At 39.9% G+C, this 23,019-nt stretch overlaps 1 protein-coding gene across 1 annotated transcript; it reads left to right on the top strand.

Annotated features, from left to right (window-relative positions):
- Positions 1–3,243: 3,243 nt before the first annotated feature.
- LOC135473304 (delta-like protein 4) lies at positions 3,244–21,097 on the top strand. Its single transcript, XM_064753152.1, has 9 exons — positions 3,244–3,337; positions 8,019–8,318; positions 10,124–10,184; positions 10,787–11,038; positions 11,991–12,051; positions 14,199–14,329; positions 14,854–15,017; positions 15,712–15,858; positions 21,068–21,097. The coding sequence occupies exons 1-9, from the start codon at positions 3,287–3,289 to the stop codon at positions 21,095–21,097; spliced, it is 1,197 nt and encodes a 398-aa protein (XP_064609222.1). The 5' UTR covers positions 3,244–3,286.
- The last annotated feature ends 1,922 nt before the right edge of the window (positions 21,098–23,019 follow it).

Consider the following 23,019-nt stretch of genomic DNA (forward strand, 5'->3'; position numbering starts at 1 on the left):
CGAATATCTGTTTCGACCCATAGATCCATCTATTTATCAAGCAAACATTCCATCCATCCATTCATCTATCAATCTGTCAATCATGGAAACATTCCACTCGTTCATTCATCTATCAAAACGACAATCCATCCATCCATTTCATCCCGGACATTCCATCGGCCCATCCATCCATCCATCCACACACATTCCATGCATCCACACAGCCATCCATCAAACATTTCATCCATCCATCAAGCAGACATTTTATCCAAATACCCACAACGGTGATATTCCATACATCCAAACTATATATACAGACGAACCATCAATGTGGCATTACATCAATTCTGCAAGCAGACATTATACCCACACATCAATTCATCCATCTCTCCATCCGAAGCAAACATTCCATCCTTCCACCATTCATCATTCATCCGTCCCATCTGTCCATAAAGCATACAGTCGACAGATTCATCTATAAATCCGGATGGTCCAACAGACGTTGAATCCATCAATCAAGGCGTCAAGCTATCAATCCACCAGGCTTTTCATCTATTAAACAGACATCCATCAATCCATCAAAGGGACATTTCATCCATTATAAACAGACATTCCATCCATAAATCCATCCACCCATCCCATCTATCCATCTATTCATCCATCGATCACAGTCCAGCCATCCCTCATCCATCCATCCCTCATCCATCGATAAGACAATCCATCTGGCGATTAGATATTCCATCCACCTATCCATCGATAAGACAATCCATCCATCCATCCGTCCCTCATCCATCGATAAGAAAATCCATCTATCATCTATCGATCCGATATTCCATCAACCATCCACCATTCCATATATCAACTCATCATCCATCTATTAGGCATTCCATCCATCTATCTCTCAATCCATCGGTTAGACAATTCACCCATCCATCCATCCATCCATCCACCCATCCATCCATCCATCCATCCATCCATCCATAAATCCATCCATCCATCCATCCATCGATCAGACAATCCATCCACCCATCTATAAAGCAGCCATTCCATCCATCAATCTGTCCATCCTTCGATGAGACAATCCATCCATTCATCCATCCACCCATCAAGCATCAGTCTATCTATTCATCTATCAAGCAGACTGTCCATCCATACATCGATCAGATATTCCATCCATGCATTACGCAGATATTCCATACATCTATCCACCAACCATGAAGCAAACATTTCATCTGTCCATCAATCCATCCATCAAGCACATCCCAATCTTACATTGTTTGATTATATTGCACGTCAGCTGATGGTGAATCCATCAACCAAACCATCAGGCCATCAATCCACCAGGCATTTTATCCATCCGTTCATCCATCCATCCATTTATCAGTCGAATCATCCATCCATCTATCCATCAATCGGACAATCCATCCATCTATGAATCAGACATTCCATCCGCTCATTTATCCGTCTATCCATCGATCGATGAGACAATCCATCAATCCATCCATCCATCCATCCCCATTCATCCACTGACAAGATCACTGACTGATCAGACAAGCTATCCATTCCTCCATCCATCCCTTCATCCATCGATAAAACAATCCGTCCATCGATAAAACAATCCGTCCATCGATGAGACAATCCATCCATCGATGAAACAATCCATCCATCCATCTATTCATCCCTCTAGTTGTCATTCCATCCATCCATCCATCTATCCATCGATCGATCACACAATCCATCCATCCATCTATCCATCGATCGATCACACCAATCCATCCGTCCATCTATCCATCCCTCAAGCAGTCATTCCATCCATCCATCCATCCATCGATCAGACAATCCATGCATCCATTTATCAGTCAATGCACTATACAGATATTCCAAATAATCTATCCACCAATCCATGAAGCAAACATTTCATTCATCCATCAATCCATCCCATTAAGCACATCCAAACCTTATATTAATTTTTGTTTGCCTTTGTCTGATGAATGTAGCTTTCATGGTCTGATTTTTGTTTGCATTTGTCTGATGAACGGCATATATTGTTTGAGTTATGATGAATAGCTTATATTGCTTAATTATATTGTTTGATTAGTGTTTGTGTTTGCCCGATGAATAGTTTATATTGTTTGATTATATTGATTTATTAGTGTTTGAGTTTGCCTGATGAATAGTTTATATTGTTTAATTGGTAGAAGGGTAGCTTCTGGATATTAAACTCCTATTGTTTGACAAGTAGATGGACGCTTCGCATTACTAGTGCTACAGTATATAAAGCCTTCAATGTAAACAATAGTTGACTCACGCAAATGGTGTGTATGCATTTCTTGAGATAAAAAAAGAAACATTAAAAAGCAGTCCACTCCCACTATTTCCACCACACAGTCGTTGTCTACCATATCTTGTAGCTCTACACGGTCATTACAGCTTACATATGTTAGGAGTTTCATTGTATCAACAAGAGATTACACTGTTGCTGGTAAGACATAGTTTTTACTTTTATGGGGATTGACTGAGTTACCACATAACCTCTTATACTGCCCCATTCGGATAAAAAAAACCTTGTAATGTCTAATTGAATTAGTATAACGGTAAAAACACATCCCCAAACGCTTTTAAGAACAAGACCAACTGCTGGAACAATAAAAATCCTTGCCCCTCAAAATATCATAAATATGTCACTTTGAAGTGAAATGGCAATAAAGGACTGTTTGTATTCTTTTATAAACTGGCATGGCGGTTCTTTTTAAAAAATATCTTTTAATTTTTTTAACTGTGCATTTTACACCATGCGCAGTGTGTTGTGTTGGAGTTAGCTGGTACATTGTGCTGGTTCTAGCGCAGCATAACGTGTTTATATGGCTTACTGTTTTACTCGCTTCCCGCCTGCGAACTTATCCGAGATAAACTTAGGCCAGTTGTGTTTCTAAAGAGTTTCCTCAGCGAGCGGATATTGGCATTATGATAAGATTATAATTCTTTACCGATGGAAATTGCTAATGTAAATATTTACACAAAGTCTGTGCTTTATGATAGCCCCGACGCAGCCTTGTCTTCTGTCCAGTACACTCATATCCATCCTATACTCAGCCGCAGCGCGAACAACTCGTGCTGGTAACCAACCGCTGTATAGGACTCGATCTGACGTCAGCTGGCCGCCGCTTGCCGACGGGTTTCCCCACTATGCAGATGTCTCACAGATACCACAGCGCCAATGTCCATCCATGTGTGTCTCGCTAAACGTTCATCTTGGGAAGGAAACAGTTGTTTAAATGACTGCCTTTATTTCCTTTTAATTTTACAGATGCGGACGTTTACCCCAGCGCTGTTGGCTGCCTTCATGCTGCTAACTATGGTAAGTAACATGTTGCTGCTAAACGGCTTATCATCGAATAGATTTCATTTCGGAAATTCCACTGGAACAAATGTAAGTCACATCGGCTGTTACATGTTAGAACCATTAGGCGTTTTTATGCCGAGTTTTCATTTCTCTGAGAATTTGTCGTAACCGGGTTAATTTGATACAGAATACCACATTTATGATACGTCTGATTTGATTAATGGTACGTTTGCTGAGCTCCGCACTGATAAATCTCGAGTTTCAAGGCGTAAAAACGAACTCAAATTTCTCAATTGTAGAGAGACACTTATGTTATGTACTCCAAATGCATGCACCTGTATGCTGTTTCTTCCCCTTCTTCTTCTTTTCTTCTTCTTATTATTATTATTATATTCTTCTTCTTATTATTATTATTATTACTAGGATAAATATCAGATGTCGTAGCAGATTCCTTATCATTATATATAGACGACATACAAACCGCTAATGCATCATTCAGTGAACTACACAATTCATATTTATGCCAGCTACATGTATACTTTAAATTCTAATCTTTTCCGGAGACCATTTGTCTTTCTCAACTGTACTGTGAAAAGTCCAGTCGTATGGCGTTAAACAACAATCAAATAAATACACATGGATATTATGTCCCCTTCTAACAGGTCAGTCCTATATTAATTTACTTTTACGTACATTTAAAGCTTACGATGTGCTGTCATACCATATGCTAAATACATTCTTATGCGATACACCTAAATAACGAACCTTTTATGTTTTTCTTAGATGGACTAAAACCGATGTGTTCGTTGGCTTACTCTGTAACACGTAATATGCTATTGAACTTGAAAATAATGCAATATAGACTGTAATGCAATGGCCACAATTACATTGCGAGCAGTTATCACTGGCATGTTCAGTTACTGAACACCGAAATATAAACATGCGATGCAGACACGTCTTCGAAGCCTGCTCTTACTATAGCTAGAAATCACAAAATAATGATTTTCTGAGCATTCTAGAAGTAAAAAAAAATTCTTGAATCGTCTCAACGATTTGTACTTTACTTTCTCCAATCTGTGTGATCATACTATCTTGTTGTAATCATTAAATAGAGATGCCGAAAGCAGAAATTGTTCATGTACTTCATCGCTGTAGGTAGGGAAAAAGCAGGAGAATATCTTCAGGCCGTTCAGCTGTAATGGGGCAGATTAACAACCACCTGTTGGAGTGTGTTAATGACGGTAATAAAGTAAAACGGTCATAAAATAACGGTTTCGTAGATAGAGCAGAGCGGGCTTAACGTGCCCTATATGTACACAATTCAGTCAGACCAAACCTAAATCCCAGATAACACGTCTTCGACCTTTTCGTAGATGTTATCCCCCGTCAGTTCCTCCGAGCGACTCCTTGGGGTTGGGGGGTCTGATGAATCACTACAGCAGCGTCATTGTGCCCCCTCCCCACATCATTAACGCTATCCCCTCCCTGTCTCGCCAATACCATTAGACACGTGCTGTAATAGTATATTACGGAACCCGTGAATCTCATATACCCGATATAAATAGTCCCAGAGAAGACATTTTTGAATGCTGATAGGGTTTCGTGTTTTTTTTATCGGTGACTAATTATAGAGATCTTGGTTGACCTCTTTTTACTCGTTTAGCGGAGTCAGTGATCAGAGACACTGGTCTTACACAAGCTTGTCAAGCCCTCAACACACACGCTAGATCGACAGTGAAAGGCGGATTTGTTTTACATGTAAATGAAACTTTAACACATCCGGCCTTATCAGAAATTCTTGAGCTGGAGTTATATGGTTATCAGAGCTAAGTTTCAAGGGAAGAGATTTTTACATCGTTTATTAGCCTCTTGTTGGACGTACCCCTTGGTCGAGTAGTAGTTAGTGTTGTTGACAGCTTACTTCATTTTACAATTGGGTCTTTCACGCTACCATTATAGGATGGTTGCTGATTGGAATCTTTAGTAAGTTTCCGTGGCGCTGACGTGAATCGTGTCTTATAACACGTCGCACGACTCCAGACCTGTCAAAACTGAAACTGATCTGGCGTATAAAGCATGATGCTGTTCGCATTAAGGTTGCTAACAACCCTGTAGCGTAAATGAGCTCGTCGTAGGTCCTCCAAGGGCATGTTTGGTCGAATAAAAAACATGCGAAAAAGAAAACCTTGACAAAAATAAGCTTTGGAATGAATGACCATGGCTACACGCCATCGTGTTATTGAAGTTTCAATGTCGCGGGCTTTGCGAGAGAATTAATACGATTTTCAGATATATGTATACCTGGATATGGCAGTGGTTACTTTCGCACAGTGTGCAATTCTCTCAACCGAAAGAAACCTTTATTACCATGATATTTATTAAAATACTTTAGGGTAAGCAGTGCATATTAATTTTTCTGGAAAAGACTCAATAAAATAACACTTCATTATTAAAGCTTTTATCGTGGTCAGTGGTCCAGTGGCAACAGGATTCAATGAAGAACGAAAACATAGAAACAGCAGTAAAATGTATTTTTATGTGCCTATAAGCATACATTTTTGTTTCAGTTTCTTTGAAATTTAAGATACGATATCCAATAACCGCTATCAGCTCTTCAAAAGAAAAAGAAACGTCAAGAAGCGATGATCACACGCCCCATTTCCGACACAACGACTATAGACGACCACCATACATGCTTTTTAAAAAATGCTGGTTGGATGTAAAGAAAGAGCAGTCACGAATTTTCACAGATGTTAGAAGCTACTTGTCGTCACTCCACATACAAAATCTAGCCCGATTACAAACTTGAAGTCATAAACGCCAACCTAGGTTTAAAACAAATAAACTGATCTCGGTTGAGTTTTAATTGCAATTGGGTTTATGTAAACACCACGCCGGAATAAAAGGATTTATACCTATACAACCATGCAGACCAGGGATAAGCAGAATTTATACAGATGTATAGGGAAATACGCCATGCAGAGATCTTCCCTGGATGGAGATGCCGTTATCGGAGACTCCATCAAACGCCTTTAAACAAAACTCTGATGTTAAGTGTACTGAAGGAACAGTCGTTTGCCTGAAAATTTATCCATTTACACACTCAGTTGCCGAGTGTATGCACAATATTCTTGAGATAGGCAGAATATGTCCGTCAGAGAGCTTTAAATCCATGTTTTTAAGTCAGAGTTAATTTTGGATTTCGCTTGAAATGAACATTTTTGTATTGGGCGTAAACAGCTTTCGTTTCCACAAATGCACGTATGTTATGTTTGCTCATATCCTTGGAATCTGATTTTTAAGGTTGTTTTAAGGTTGATAGTAGTTTTGCAATAAACTAAATTGTGGAAGGTTCTTTATTTGTTGTCCAGGGACAAGTGCGAATTATATGTCAAAACAAATTTGTCTTGAACTCTCGATGTTCTTTTAAACGTTTGGTGTTGCACTGAAGTCCAACATGTATCTCGCGAAACCATTAGAGTTTTCAAGCGATGTAATCGCTTGGTTAATGGTAGAATTTTCTAGATCTTGCATCTGTTTTCTGCCAGTGGCGTGGTCGATTTGCTATAATATATCTATTGTCACTTTACGTGGGCCATATCCGTGGGCGAGATGCCCACACTTATTGTTCCTGACCATCCCCCAAGTCTCTAACGCCTATCTATAGAGGCAAGGGTCAGGGATATTAAGATTCGAGTCAGCGTCCGCTGCCGCACATGGCGGCTGGATACATAGAACTCTGACTGTGGCTGAATCAGTGTTTATCTGACCGACTTGTAGCGCCGTTTAGGTTGTAATGACTTCCTTTGAAATAAGTTTACTTTAAGAAGAGATCAGTTGGTGTGTGTGTGTTAGAAGGGGAGATAGGCAGGCAGAGGATGTCTGTAGTACAAGGACGCGAGTGTGTGGAGTGTTGAACTGATGCTGTGAACTGAAAGGGTCGGTCCCGTAGCACATCTTCGTCTGGGAACATGATAAAACTGATACCCGGACTGTCCTCAGAAGACACCCAACACATGAAAAGAAAAACAGAACAATAACGACTGTACACTGTAATGTGATGAGATTGCCCCGTAAATGTTTGCTATGCGCGGGTGCAACACGACAACAACCATAATTCCAATCAGTGCAGCGTAATGGACATTCGCATATTAGTCATAATTGAACGTTTTTTTTTCATAAAAGACTACAGCATTGGAGAACAAAACCAGAGCAGCAACAACGGTGAAAGAATTGGCAAATGATCAGGCGTAGCCGGTGAAATCCAGCCTCTAAGTCCAACTAAAACCTCCTTGAGACTGGATTCCGACTACTCTGCAAGTGCTTCCCATATGTTAGCAATCATTATATGATACATCTCAGTCGTGATGTAATAAGAAAGTCAACCCTCCGATCCCAAAGCAATATGTTGTTCTCTGGTGCAATCAATGATGCATTTACAAGTCTCAAAGCACATTTTTAATGCCGTGGATAGATTTCCCCGTCGAAACTGCTACCTTGATAACCACTTAATTAACAGTGACGGCTTACACAAGACTTTAAACTAAACTGATACCCCCAAAATGTATAAACATGGAGTCAGTTTCATCATGAGCGCCATTAAATATTACTTATCATTATTGTGTTTAGAAATACTGCAATCCTATCCAGGTGCCATTTTGGTTTATGTACATTTACATGTTTTATTATTTTCAAGGTGAAAAGCTCTGGTGTGTTTGAAGTTCGACTGACGTCATTATCCAACGACAAAGGCATGACGTCACAGGGAGAGTGCTGCCAATCAGACGGCGAGGGGCGGCGCTCGTGCCGGGAACAGTGTCGGACATTTGTCACCATCTGCTTGATGCACTACCAGAACAAAATTGTCCGGTCATACCCGTCTTGTACGTTCGGTCAGTTTGCCACCCCACTCTTAGGGGGCAACAATATTGACCTGAGGGAGGAAACCGGTGACGGGCCGTACAGCGTTAAGTTACCATTCACATTCTCCTGGCCGGTGAGTAATTTTAAACCAAAACCATCTTGGGGTTTAGAAGTACTTAACTAGTAAGCAGAGAATGATTGGTAAATGTGGAACTTTGCTAGACGCTCATTATAAAGGGAAAAGTCAAGCAGTGGTCTCTCCTGTGTCAGTCTATCGTAATTGGCTGTGGTGTCATGTCTGGGGGCCATATCTTCATCAAGGCTTTCTAGTGAGGCAGCACTGTAAAAATGACTTCACTAACACAGTCTTCCTACAACGATGCGTAGTCGGAATAACGTTTACACCTACGTTTAATTCCAAGCAAACCTACCAACCAGCCAGAATAAATGTATTCCATGTATGGAGTGACAAGTTTAAGCAAACATACATCATTTGTAGCAAAACTTGCATGCGGGGAAGGGAATTTGTGTCAGCGGTTACGTATGCCCAAAGTAACCTTAGCCGATCGTTTAATGCTAGTTAAATAATGCATTAACTAACTAATCGGTCTTATCTGCCTGGGTATACACACTTCTCACGTGCCGGTTCACACGTCTGTTGGTTGTTTTTCTATATACTCTATAGTGAAGTTACATGCAGTTATATTGTCCGCTGGGCGCATGCGTGTTTTCGTTGCCCTGAGCTGTTTCTCCACCTGAGATGATGACTTCTCTGCAATACATAACCTTATCGTGAGGTCTGTGCATGACCTGAAATAAAATGATCAACGTGCCTCTGAGCAGGCGCAAAGGTGGCATACAGCGGGTTTTTGGGAAGAAACAAGTCGAGCAATATGCCCTGGAAACCTATATATATCGATCAAAACACAGAGGCAACAAAGCATTGGCGGCTGAGTGATTAGAATGTATTTCCCTTAGCTGCACGCTTTCTAGTTACATCTCAAACTGGGTTTGTCAAATTTGGTAATTCCTCATTTTGTGGTAAGCTTAAAGGATCAGTCCGCTGACAATATATTGTCACTGGGTAAAGCCTAATGCCTGCATCGGGTCATCAGAATGGCTTTCCAAGTGTACCAGCAGGGTTGGTATTGAGAGCTGACTGCGACAAAGAGGCATCGTTTGATTACTAAAGATTATTTGAGTTAAACTGACACGAAGATGTCAACTGATAATATGTATAAGCTATAGCACGTACCTCACCAATTGTTTTGTGAAACACTCGTTTCAGCCCACCTGTCTCTCTGTTAGCACAAAAATAGAGTGATCAGTAAGGCACTGTATCATACAAGCATACTGTTGTTTCAATCTGTCATCATCAAGGTTGTGGATTTGAGTCCAGATCCTCATGTACAGTTTTAGACTGTCCAAAAGTTTGTTAGGTTTATGCATTGTTTTAATGTGTTTGTATATTAAATGTGATGACAATACAGCATATTGAGTGATTCTAGATCAGTGACGTCTAATATATTGCCGTTAACATCACTGCATATTTTTCACTACCTAATTCTAATTAAGGGATGGTGCTATAGGGCGCATGTAATTTGCTACTATTAAAACATTTACATGAACAATTTGAATGACCCCTAAGAGTGAGGTAAATTGACAAAAGAGGCCGTATTTCATCGGTCACTTGTGACCATTTGCCAACTGTCAGTCTCTCGTCGTTGCTGTCGTTTTACTCTTTATGCTGTATTTCTTTTTATATAGGTGTCTGTGTTAGATGTATACTTATATGTATGTTTTGTCTTGGTTTCACCTTTACGTATGAAAACCTGAATACCGTCGTATTTAATGAAATATTCTATAAGACTATTATAAACAATCCTTTTATGTTTGTTTGATATTGTGTAAATAATATCCATTATTTTTCCTGTTCAGAAATCCTTCACACTTATCATAGAGGTGTGGCACGACGAATATGGGAACCAGTCAATAGCAGGTACTTAAACAGCTATCTTCAATCTCAGTCAGTCTGCATGAACTGATTTCTGCAAAGTACCCTTGTTTTAGTCTTATCATTGTAGTAAATTTAGTACCTAATATATGGAAACCTATAGAGGGCTTCGCTACTTCGCTTTCTCGGTATCTCGACATTTCTATTACAGCGAGGTAGCCAAGTGTGTGATCTCGCTACTTCGCTTCCTTGTCCTTTATTGCAAAGGTCGAGGAAGAAGGAAAAGGCCCTCTATCGGCTTCCATACTAATGGGATCTCACCTCCCTAGTCACAGCAACTTCAGTGATAATGACCAGATTTCGGACATATAAAACACTTGTTGAGATCAACAGCACTAATGGATACTAATGGGATCTCACCTCCCTAGTTACAGCAACTTCAGTGATAAGGACCAGATTTCTGACATATAAAACACTTCTTGAGATCAACAGCGAGCTGCGCATCAGATAAAACAGAAGTAGGAGAAAGCTTCTTCCAACATAAAGGAACCTGTAGTTAATATTATCTACATATATTCAAGTAGTATCTTCGTGGTAAATTTCGTGCAGCCAAATATTTATGGTTATCCATCCGTACTGATATGTAGAAGAGAAGCGTATCTTGGAGGTGACCAAGACGGGATCTGCTGGGCCATCCAAAGCGTGGAAGATCGGACAACAGGGGAACTATCATGCCGAGTTAACATTCGCCTACCGTGTGGTTTGTGATCAAAATTACTACGGGGACGGTTGTGATCGCCTGTGCAAGGCAAGAGATGACCGCTTTGGTCATTACGTGTGTAGCCATAATGGCACCAAGCTCTGCCTAAAAGGATGGACCGGAATGTTCTGTGAACAAGGTACGTGTTGTGTTGTTTTGGTGGCCAATATTTTCCTCGAACAGAAATGGTGGCGAATATTCTCCATGTGAAGAAAAAATGGCCAATATTTTCCATGTGAAGAAATAGCGGCTAATGTTTTCCCTGTGAAGAAATAGTGGCCAATGTTTTCACGTGCATTAATGGTGGTCAGTATTTTCCATGTAAAGAAATAGTGGCCAATATTTTCCATGTGAAGAAATTGTGGCCAATATTTTCCTTGTGAAGAAATAGTAGCCAATTTTTTCATTGTAAAGAAATAGTGGCCAATGTTTTCCATGTGCAAGAATGGTGGTCAATATTTTCCATGTGAAGAAATAGTGGCCAATATTTTCCATGTGAAGAAATTGTGGCCAATATTTTTCTTGTGAAGAATTAGTGGCCAATGTTTTCCATGTGCAAGAATGGTGGTCAATATTTTCCATGTGAAGAAATAGTGGTCAATGTTTTCCATGTGAAGAAAGAGTGGACAGTATCTTCCAGGTGAAGAAATAGTGGCCAGTGTTCTCCTTGTGAAGAAATAGTGGCCAGTGTTTTCCATGTGCAGAAATGAGACTTTGATAAAATGAAGTGTGCCTGTATTCTTCCATTTATTCTCTTTAAGTTTGAATTCACAAAATAAACTTTTCACCCTAAAATGGCCGTTTTTACGAAGGTTAGACCATTAAGCACGGGTATATTTAATTTGACAGCAAGGAAACGGTTCAGATTTCACAGAGTGTAATTTGTTTTGCTGACCTGTAGAATTCAGCAAAAGTGAAATGTGTCGGAACTGTTGGCCGATTGCTGTCGGGAAATTAAAAATCGAATGAAATAGAGCTTGTTCTACTCTCATTCAACTGTTTGCATTCAACAAATCGATAAAACTTAAATTAAATTTAATACTTTGCTTAACCGATTCAAATTGACTGAAACACATCATGTTTATTTACAGCCGTGTGTCACGAGCGCTGTAACTTGTCTCACAGTTTCTGTGACAGTCCCGCCTTGTGCAGGTGAGTTAAGGGATGAAACAGTCGGACTAAGTTCACTCACTTGTCGCGGCTGTTAGATGAATTAGGGGAAAAACCGGGGCAGAGCCAGGTAGGAACAACAACAGTTCAATAGGCTGCTGAAACAAATCACGTTTTACATTTCAGAATCGGAAGAACCTTTATTTATTTAATTGGAGCTTTAAGGCGTACTCAGGAGTATTTTATTTAGCCTATACGACGACGATGAGTATAAGGTGTGGGAGGGGGGGGGGGGGGGGAAGGAAACCGACGAAAGCCAGAGGGAAACTTTTCATGCCATATGGTTCAATGTACTTGTGGATTGTCGTCATAGCCAATGTACATGATTCGTCAGTTCAAAATATCCTTCTTAGCAAAAGCACCCACACGCACCGCAACATACGTTGCTTGTATGTGAGACGAATGGGCTTCCACACACTGGTAAAATCCAAGTCTGTATACACACAGTTCTCTGTTCTCTGAGGCCATATGTCGTTCTCCACGGTGCGGTAATCAGCCCCGACACGAGTCGGCTCACCGGGCCGCGTATGTCAAAGCCCGGGGCGGGGAACCTTAAGGTAGTGTCACCGATAATGTTAATTAGCCTCGTGAAGCTTTAGCGCGGGGGACGACATTCCTGGAATACTGTGCAGAGCTCTTAGCCAATTACTTATCACAACCCGCCCAGAGAGACAAGTTTCAGTTTGCTTCTCCGATATGCATATACAGCTTATGTTACAAAATAAGAAATATTCATGGCCCTCTTAATTTCTCAGACCAAAAAAAATATTTTCGAAATTTTCTGAATGTGAGCACACGGAAGTTATATTAAAAAAAGCAAAAAGTACTTCCGTTTCAGAGTGACACATTTTTGAGGCGAACAGCATGAGGTTTGCAGCATCGTTTTGTGAAAAAGTTCTGTGAAAAAGTTTGTTATCCATTACTTGGGAATGCGTTATGTGTTTAATCCAACTCCTGATAAAAATGTAACACAGTTTATTTTTTAAGACCAGTCCTATTGAATCATATTGGAATCCAGACCTGGTACGCTAGTACACTCGTATACGAAATGGATTGAATCTATGCGTCGAAATATACATTCGTACATCGGCGGTCAACCAATAAAGACGTTCCAGGTCAATAATCGCAAGGCCAATTACCACAAACGACGTATGACACAAATCACCAGAGAACTAAGAAAGTATATAAAGTACGATAATTGGACGGAATCATGCAAAGGGAAGCAGTCAACAATTTTTAGTGATGTTGGGAAAACGCAAGGTATGTTCTAGGCAACTGAGTGAAATCAGCATTTGCATCGTGTACCTTGCTAGAATACCAGTTGTCGATAATATGTATCTCATTTGCGCTTTGATTACAACTTCACAAGTCTTATGTTTAGTAATGTACCGCCCCTAGCCCCCAGGTTAAGTGGAATTAGTCACACTCATAAAACAGACCGCACCGGTAACAGTGGTCGGAAATGTGCAAGTATACCAAATGAAATAACGCCACTGCAACATTTCAGGTAAACAGTTGAGATATCGCTACACACCGCGATTTTAAGAAGGAGTCAAGGACCTGAAAGTACTAGCTCGTAAAATCTCGTCAGTGTAGGACAGGTTACGTGATCATCTTTGGTCTCGTGAATGTTGTACTGTTAGCAGAAGTCATTCATGGTGTCCTTACACAGTGCATGTATAGATATAGAATGGGGAGAAATCCCTCTGCAAAATGTGATCCTGTGTGACTGTTCCATACAAACCTTCATAAGTCAATGTTTAGTAATCTAGAACTACTTTTATGAAATTTTCAAGCGTAACTCACAGTGGGGACATTCCAGTCTATTGAACCTAACCTAACCTATAATATATCAAAATAATGCTACGGGAATTAACACGTATACTGCAACTTTAGTTTAAACTTGGATGCATGCACAACCATTCCATGACGTAATGCGTAACTTAAACCGTGCATTAAACGGAGTTGACAATGGGAGTTGTTAGTCACTAAAGCCAATTTGAAACGGGAGTTATCTTCTCTTGGTTGTTGGAGTAATTCCTGCGGTGTGCCAAAACTGCAAATCGTCAAAGTGACTTGTCCCCATTTCGCATCGGTCTGTGTTAATGATACATGTCTACTGTATGTAGGTGTCGCCTGGGCTGGCAGGGCGAGTACTGCGAACAGTGTGTGAAGAGCCCGGATTGTCACCATGGATTCTGTTACGAGCCATGGCAGTGTGTGTGTCACCAGGGATGGACAGGCATCAACTGTGACATCGGTAAGTTGTAATAAATCAACAATCCATGGTAATTTGTGTAAAGCAAAGTCTTTTATTATGTCACTGATATGTCATCAAGTAACTTTGGTATGGAGTGATTTTACTGTACACACAAGGAAATAAACGACAACAACATGACTGAAAATCTCCTTACTCCTACTTTGGGCTTTCGAGATTTTTTTTTAACTTGCTTCACTAATTACCAAATTCATGACCATCAAGTCTCTTTTTCTGATTACATATTTAAGCTCTTTATGTATTAAACTGGAATTTTGTATTCACTTGTCCTGCGGGCCAACTTTTGGGTAGCCTTGCTACATGTACCATATCTAAGTTTATGGACACCATTATGAATAGGGGATCTTGCAGTACCAACATGGTATTTCATGGTTATTGTCGATTTTGTCTTGGTGACAACATCCCTATAAATTTGGTCCATTCTGTAAACACTAACAACAAGTCATCGACTGTGACATTTGCTAGCCATTTTACAAAACTGAAAAATAAATTTTCGCCATCTCCAGATGCCCGGTTTTGTGAGAAACGTCGACCGTGTAAGAACGGAGGCACGTGTCGGCTTGACTGGACTAGCAACTACACGTGTGAGTGCCCACGTGGTTTTGGTGGGAAGGATTGTCAGCTAGTCACGTGTTCCGACGATATCTGTCTTAATGGCGGTTCCTGTGTGGTAAGTCATGTGGCTACACTGGAGTCATTGTTTTAACCCAAGGTATAATGGTCTGGATCTGCAACTTAGTATATATTTTTTTAACTTGCAGTTTGCCTTTAGTCGCTGTTGAAATAACTGTACTGAGTTAAGTGTCACCTTTTTGTATTATCCAGTGTTCAATTTCACGATATTCTGTTCAAACCCTACCCTTAACATCTCAGATATTATGAAAAAGAAAGAAATAAAGGTTAGAAGTGTGCCACAAAGGGGACTGCTGTGCTCCTTTCCCGCAGTATATTCTGTCCACAACTAATCGACCACCCGACATTTCACGAGATTTGAAGTTATAGATTGCACACAGGTTTGACCTTAATTGCATTAGCCCGGTTTAATTTTTGGTTTAGATAAAAGATTTAAAAATGTCAGTCGGGGTATAGCCTTAGTCAATTTTTCTTGACCCATTTTCAGTAAACTGTGATTAGATGGGCAATGATATCTGGTGTCTTCAGCTTGGTGGTCAAGTGAGGCATCACTTTAGAAACACCGACATTAAACATGATGAAAAAAGCTTGGACAGCAAACAGGGAGGCTTCAGTACAAAGTTACACTTCTCAAGAATGCCGCATTTTCTCATTAAAACTTGAACCGTAATATGTATTTTGATGTATCTATGAATATGTAGTATGCAAAAGAAATGTCTTTACCTTTGCAGGAAAAAGCCTCTTTCATACAGTGTGGGTGTCGGGAAGGCTTCTACGGGGAGCGGTGCGAACACGTGCGTTTATCGTGTGATGACTTAGTGTGCCAGAATAATGGGACCTGCACAGTGGACGATTCCGGTCGGCGGTGTTTGTGTCCGGTAGGATTCATCGGAGCGACGTGCGAGATGGACGTGCATGAATGCATGTCCTCTCCATGCGAGAATGGTGAGTTGATATATTGAACAGGTTTACAGAAAAAATATTCGGAGCAGTTATAGATGCTAATACTTATTCTTAGCCAGGATATGAGCGTATCAGAATATTGTAAAAATATCTAGCGGAAACATACTCGCACACCGAATGTTTGTTTTTCAGATGATTTTTAACCCTTCAAGATCCTTGTTTTTTCATATGTCCTCTTTGTGGAGATAATAAGTGTTGTGTCCTACGCGCATGGTATATTGTTTGTTTACAATATATAGTTAGGACGTCATTAGCTAAAATGATATGCATGTGGCCGGAAGGTTGATGCAACGAGAACGTAACAACACATGTTTTGGAAACTAACATTCAACTGCCTTTGGGCCATTCTTCTGCAAACTGGTATTATAACCAAGCAAAGCAAATGCGTTTGAAGTTGGACTTCTGATATGCTGACAGAATTACACCGTAACTATATTTTACTTCATTGAAGGTGGAACTTGTGTTGACGAACCTGGTCGGTTTTGGTGTGACTGTCCCCCGGGATTTGCTGGTGTCTCCTGCGAGATCATTAAAGACCCATGCGCTGTGGTTCGGTGTGAGAACGGTGGGAGCTGTAGCGAGGTGTCCGGTGCAGCGAGGTGTCGGTGCGCGCGCGGGTTTACCGGGGACAGGTGCGAGAATCTCGTGCAACCTTGTCCGCCATCTCGCTGTGCAAACGGTGGTACATGTGTAGCAGATAGCACGGGGACTTGGATGTGCTTCTGTAGAAGAGGATTTAAGGGACAGACTTGCAAAACAGCTGTTAAAGGCTGCCATTCCCCTGCCTGTAAAAAGACTGATCTGTGTAAAAATAAGCCTTCGAAATGTAAAAAGTGTTCGAAGGATTTACTTGGTGGAGGGAATTGTCAAGAACTGCGCATGTCTAAAGAAATAACAGAAGATATGGGACGGCTGAAATCTGTCCCTGTCATATCCCACGCGGAAGGCTCGTTTCATTGGGTCTCGACGCTTTCTACGATTCTAGGTTGTTTTACAGCGTATGAATTTGTGTGATGTATGCATTTGTGTGACATATACATTTGTGTGACATATGTATTTGTGACGGCCAAATTGGAGATCAGGAATAGTGGCTGGATGTGACGGTTTCATAAACTGTTTTTCAACGATTGCTGGCTTTGTGCAGCCGTATTTGAGTTGTGAGATTTTATCGCAGTAAATTCTCTTCGCCATACTTTCTCCTCACTTGCAGAAAGAAAGCTTCTCGGAGTGCTTTAAACCGTCCACAGGATATGTGCTGGTAGTAAGTTTTGGAAGGCTTGAAGCCCATTTTATCATACCCGACAATCCAGACAGTCTGGATGGGCCTGGCAACTTTGTAAATATCAGCTGGACAGTTTGATTGGACTGCTAGTCTGCATTGCAACTGAAACTATCGGATGGTCTTAATAGACTATCCGAGTGTCGTGTCCAAATGAGTGAGTAAGCATACCTGAGTGATTTACTGTGAATATGTCTACAGACTTCCAAGGGTAGTCTCTACAGCTGTATCTGATTTCAACCTTGTCTGTCGTAGATCGAATCTTAATTGGCGAGAACTTTACGCGCATTTTATTATAAAGTATGTCGTCGAATGAGGTTTCTTGAGTAGAACCTCGTCTAGAAACAGTTGTCCAAAATCAGGGCAGGTGTTCAAGGACCCATTAGCCACGTTAAACGTTACCCATGCCCCCTCTATCTAAGGTTAGAAATGGAAGTTTCCGCCGACGATAACAGGTTTATTATACCTGTGTGTAAGGTTTCAACTTTGGCAGGCACATGGTTAATCTACTTGACCTTGTGGTTCGTTTCTTAGTGTTTACTTCAGAGACAGGCTGGCCTAAGGAAAGAAGGAGGCGCGCCCCATGATGCCCGCCATGTGGACGGGTTCTGTTTACCGCCACTGACAGACACAAGAGTTCTGTTTTTCCACGTTCTCGTGTTATGTCCAGCATGTGGCAGTCGACAGCAACTTGTAGAGATACAGATCAAACTCCCGTCATTTGTTTTGAGGATTGGTATAGTCTCAACATATCGTCATTTTAATATGCAAGGACTTATCAAGTATAGCTTTTGTCATTTCATATAGGTTGTGTTTATTTCTAGAAAAAAACAGTTGAAGATGAGTCTAGAATAACTTAAACTTCTGCATCTCTAGAAAGGTTCATTTGTCAAGGAGTCTACAATAACCTGAACGTCTGCATCTCTAGAAAGGTTCATTTGTCAAGGAGTCTACAACAACCTGAACGTCTGCATTTCTAGAAAGGTTCATTTGTCGAGGAGTCGAGAATAACCTGAACGTCTGCATTTCTAGAAAGGCTCATTTGTCGAGGAGTCTAGAATAACCTGAACGTCTGCATTTCTAGAAAGGCTCATTTGTCGAGGAGTCTAGAATAACCTGAACGTCTGCATTTCTAGAAAGGCTCATTTGTCGGGGAGTCTAGAATAACCTGAACGTCTGCATTTCAAGAAAGGCTCATTTGTCGAGGAGCGTAGGATAACTTTTGCAATCTTTCAAAACAAGTCCAAAGAACCTGGTACAATAAAGTGAGGAATCGGCCCCAGAGAGGTACGATAGGAAAGTGCAAATTTCAAAATGTCAGCACAATTCTGTAAATTTCCAAATCAGAAGTAAAAAAACTTGGTCTAATCACCTATAAAAGTTGAACGGTCATAACAGAGATGGTTGCTGAGATAACCCGCTAAAAATGCACTCTCGACCAAAAACGCCAAGTTTTCGTTCAAACGAGACACGGTGTCTTTAATTTACAATATGAAGATCAACGTTAACCACAAAAATATCTATACTGAAACCTTCATAAGTGTATTTCTACGTGCTGTTAAAGTTTCGTTCTGGTTAACGTTGGTCTTCATATGTAAAAAATAAACTCTATAATGTGATCAGATTTGCCACATTTTAACAAGTTTAAAATTCGTATTTCGGCCGTAATCTGTCGGGCACATTTCATAGTATAGTGAACTAACGAAGTCTCTATGGACAACAGTTTGCATATCGAGAAAGAGTTCGAATCTTTTTTCTTTAGCAACATACTTTTTGTGTGAGAAAAGATATAGGCTGTCTGGCATTAAAAAGTTTAATCATGAATTAGAATGGATAAAGTTATGGTATTACGTAACGTGTGGCAACTATAGCGAACTCATACGTGAATCTTGTTTAGAGCACATGTGGTCCTCTAGCTATCATTAACATTAACATGTTATGCTTAGCGGTAGTATAAGGCTGAACATTTGTTATATATGTATTTAACTGATTGGTGCATATCTGCGTACTCAGTAATTTTTCAGAAAGATATATTTGTGGTGCAGTGATTTTCCACACTCCACAGTGTCTGATGCGAAAAAGATATTTCAGTGCGACTGGAGCAGTTTATTATATTTCGATTTTATGACCTATACTTTATCTCAGTGTATGTTTGCCATATAACAGGAAAACAAGTGTAAAACAGAACTGAAAAATAGGTAGCCTCACGAGTGTGTCAGCAGCTGTCACCCATAACTATAGTCAGGCCCCAATGCACAGTTACTTGCACTGGGGCCTATTCCCCGCCTTACTATACCAGGTCCTTTCAAACACATGGGTATAAACCAAGCTCAAGGATTTAAAGAAAGTGCAATGTTTAAGAATTCTATTACAGACAAACTTCTGGATTTTACTGCAATTGTTTTGGAAAGGGACATATAAGACGCAAGCAATAGTAAAAAAATTGGGCTACAATTGCAAAACTTAACAATTGGAATTTTCGTGTAATATTTTTCGGAAGGAATGACGTTTTCTTGGTTTTAAAACGAAAAGGTGACATGATTAATGAGAAATGTTACGAAAAGCTGATTCAAGAAGTCTTTTGAAAGTGTTCCCAGAGCGATGATAAGACTGGTGTTCTAGGGGTGAACTAATTAAGTGAAACCTTGTGCTTTGCAACTGGTATTATGTGTACACATGTAACGGTGCTTCGATCTGTCAAGATCACCTAACTGTCGTTGAGTACATGTATATGTGATGTAGATTGCAAACACCATGATGCATTCATTTTTAGATAATTTATTTTGTTGGAAGATAAATAAATTTATGATTACATTTGGACATTGATTTTTGTACTCAAACCTTCGTCCTAATTTTCCCAGTGCATCAGCCTCCATTTCGAAATGATTTATTTTGGGTGGTGTTATAACTGATTGCTGATTTATCCAATACGGCTAAGGAGAGAATTTTCACTGAAATACGCTTGTGGTCAATTTACGATCATGCACAGCGTAGTTTGTGCTAAGCACACATGGATCCAATCATGTAATAAATTCCCCATGCCTATGTAGAAATAGACACTTTAAGACTTTCATTCTCGTATCGTATTCTGATGATGGCGACAGCTTAAGTGACAACCTAATTTGGCCGTGTGTGAGAAGAGATATTCTGTTGTTATCTCATAACATAAAACACATCCATTTGATATTCGTTAAACATATGTAGGAGCAGTCATGGTTGTATTCTCAAAGAAGAGACTCATATACTGGCTATTTAATGCTATAGATATGAGATCACAAGGGATTTGGGAGGGATATATATATATATACTTGGAAGAAATGAATCCATACAATTAACCCATTAACCCATTTGATCCACGAACCTGAAGCTGTACATATGTTGCCTGCTACTCGGGGAAAAATCAGTCTGGTTTTGGCGGGTTTAATGTAATCAGGGTTGAAACCGTCCCGTATTTTTTCGGAATATTATCATGCCAATTTTATCACAGACCTGCGTCAAAACTATCATGTTTGTGCTTCTCAAAAATATCTATGTTGCAAAAGATCATTCAGACTGGTGCTTCGTAAAATTTGGATATATATATATATATATATATATATATATATATATATATATATATATATATATATATATACATGCATGGGCCCAGAATCCTAATAATTTATTTCTTACCGGAAGTTTCAACATTTTACCCGAAGTGAAAAAAACCAAAAAACAACGAGATTGTTTTTTGGGAAAACTTAGAGATAGAGGAGCGTCTTATATGTAATTTGCCATGCCATGTTCAGTGGTGCTTATTTCATCTGTAATAAGACATACCGGTATTTTTCTTCTTTTTTTTTCAGGATATCCGCCATTTTGAAGAAACCATTTAGCCTTGTAAAATAAAAATTGTAATTGCAAGAATGATGAAATTTGTTCCAATTTTTAGCCCATTATCTGGTTTTTCATACGTATGTTAACCGATCAAAACTACACGACCAACAGTTTTTTCCTACAACTTTTTTGTAAGACAAAAGTCTATTCCTGCAATACAAGTAATCCCGTAATTTGCACATATATTGTTTTTTTGTTTTTTGTTTAGCTCATGTCATATCCCGAGCGTCTTCGTCTAATTAAAGGTACAGCAATGTTTAGGTAAATGTATTGTTGTGTACTGGAATAAATGTTAAGTTAAATGTTAAGGGTAATATCTGGGTTCTTCATGTGTTAAAGTCAGGTTATGTATACATGTATATGTAAAGCATAATAGCACGAGTGGGGATGTTCCAGTGTTGATGAATCAATGTTAAGGTGAATGTTGAAAGTGGTATTTCAAAAAGCAGGCCCTACAGTATGAACTGAACTCAAATTTTGCATACATGTAAAGTACAATTAAACAGGGGGTGGGGGGAGACATCGTTTAGGCCCTGCATGTATGTTAATGTCTTGATTTGTAATCGCGTTTTCAACCCCAATGGGGCGATGCACGCCAGCCAGCGCTTGGTGTCATTACCTTCGATTTAATTAAATACACATTTCATAAAAAAAATAAAAAGTGGCTCCATACATTAAGTGGCCATAATCATTTATGTCATTTCGTTAGCTAGAATCTATGGCATCGAGTTAGGAATATGGCAACAGCCTGAAATACCTTATTATGATTTTTCATATCGCTCAACACCGATACTTCATTAAAACGACGGATACCGGAGGGCCCTAATTCCGCGTACAGCAGGTGCCGGGGTATGTGTGACGTAGTCAACGAAGTATGAGATGTGAATTCGAGTTCTCGACAAAACACTCCTCGCAAAGCCCTGTATGGTGGAGACCAAATCTGAATAAGTATAGGTTGGTCAATAGATGACCAGATAGAAGTCGAAATAATAGTATTTCACCCTGACGACGAATTAAGCGACAGGTCATAGTAGAGACTAACAGATGCGTTACGTTCATGGAAAAACCACCCTTTCTCAGAATTGTTAATTGATGCTTTGAGGAGATCTCCGTAGTAGGCTTTTGGCTGTGAGAAATCCTCGTTAAATAAATAAAGAATTAAATTAAAAATTAGAATTAAAATTGAATTAAATTATCCCATTCCTTCTGTCAGATACCTGTGAAGTTTTGCTTTATTGAACTAATTGCCTCTTGCAACGATAAAGGGACAGTGAGGGTTATATCAGGTAATCGAAGAGCCTGCTTAGCCAACTGGTCAGCCAGCTCGTTGCCAGGTATACCGATATGAGCCGGCACCCAGTCAATCGACACAGACACTCCACGGTGATTAAGCATGGTACATAGATGAAGTATTTCGAATATTAGTGTAGATGATCTGTTCCCCCAAAATTAACAAGAGCTTGTAAAGAAGACAGAAAAAATAACAGCGCGGATTGGTCTTAGTTCCATCAAAGACTGGAGGGCACTAATAATTCCAGTGAGTTCGGCAGTGAACACAGATAACGAGTTTGTCCGTTTATAGGACTTGCTAAACTTAATTTCTGGCACACAAAATGACGCTCCCACTACACAAGTGTCAGGGCATTTAGATGAATCAGTATGGATTTGCAAATATTCAGACCAATTAGACTGGATATGATCTTTAGCACATAGTAAGTATATAGCAGGATTATCAGACTTGTTAATCTTATTATGGAGATCGGCGGATACATTTGGAGGGACCAAATTCCATGACGGAAAATGAGGTACAGGGGAGAACTGTAAGCTTAAGTCAGTACATTGAATGGAAGTGGCTATTTTACTGGCTGTTTGTTTGAACGATAGTGCTGCATTGGGACGTATGTCATATAAGCCGTCGTAA

This window comes from Liolophura sinensis, chromosome 8, assembly GCF_032854445.1.
Source record: "Liolophura sinensis isolate JHLJ2023 chromosome 8, CUHK_Ljap_v2, whole genome shotgun sequence".
Lineage (NCBI taxonomy): Eukaryota > Metazoa > Mollusca > Polyplacophora > Chitonida > Chitonidae > Liolophura > Liolophura sinensis.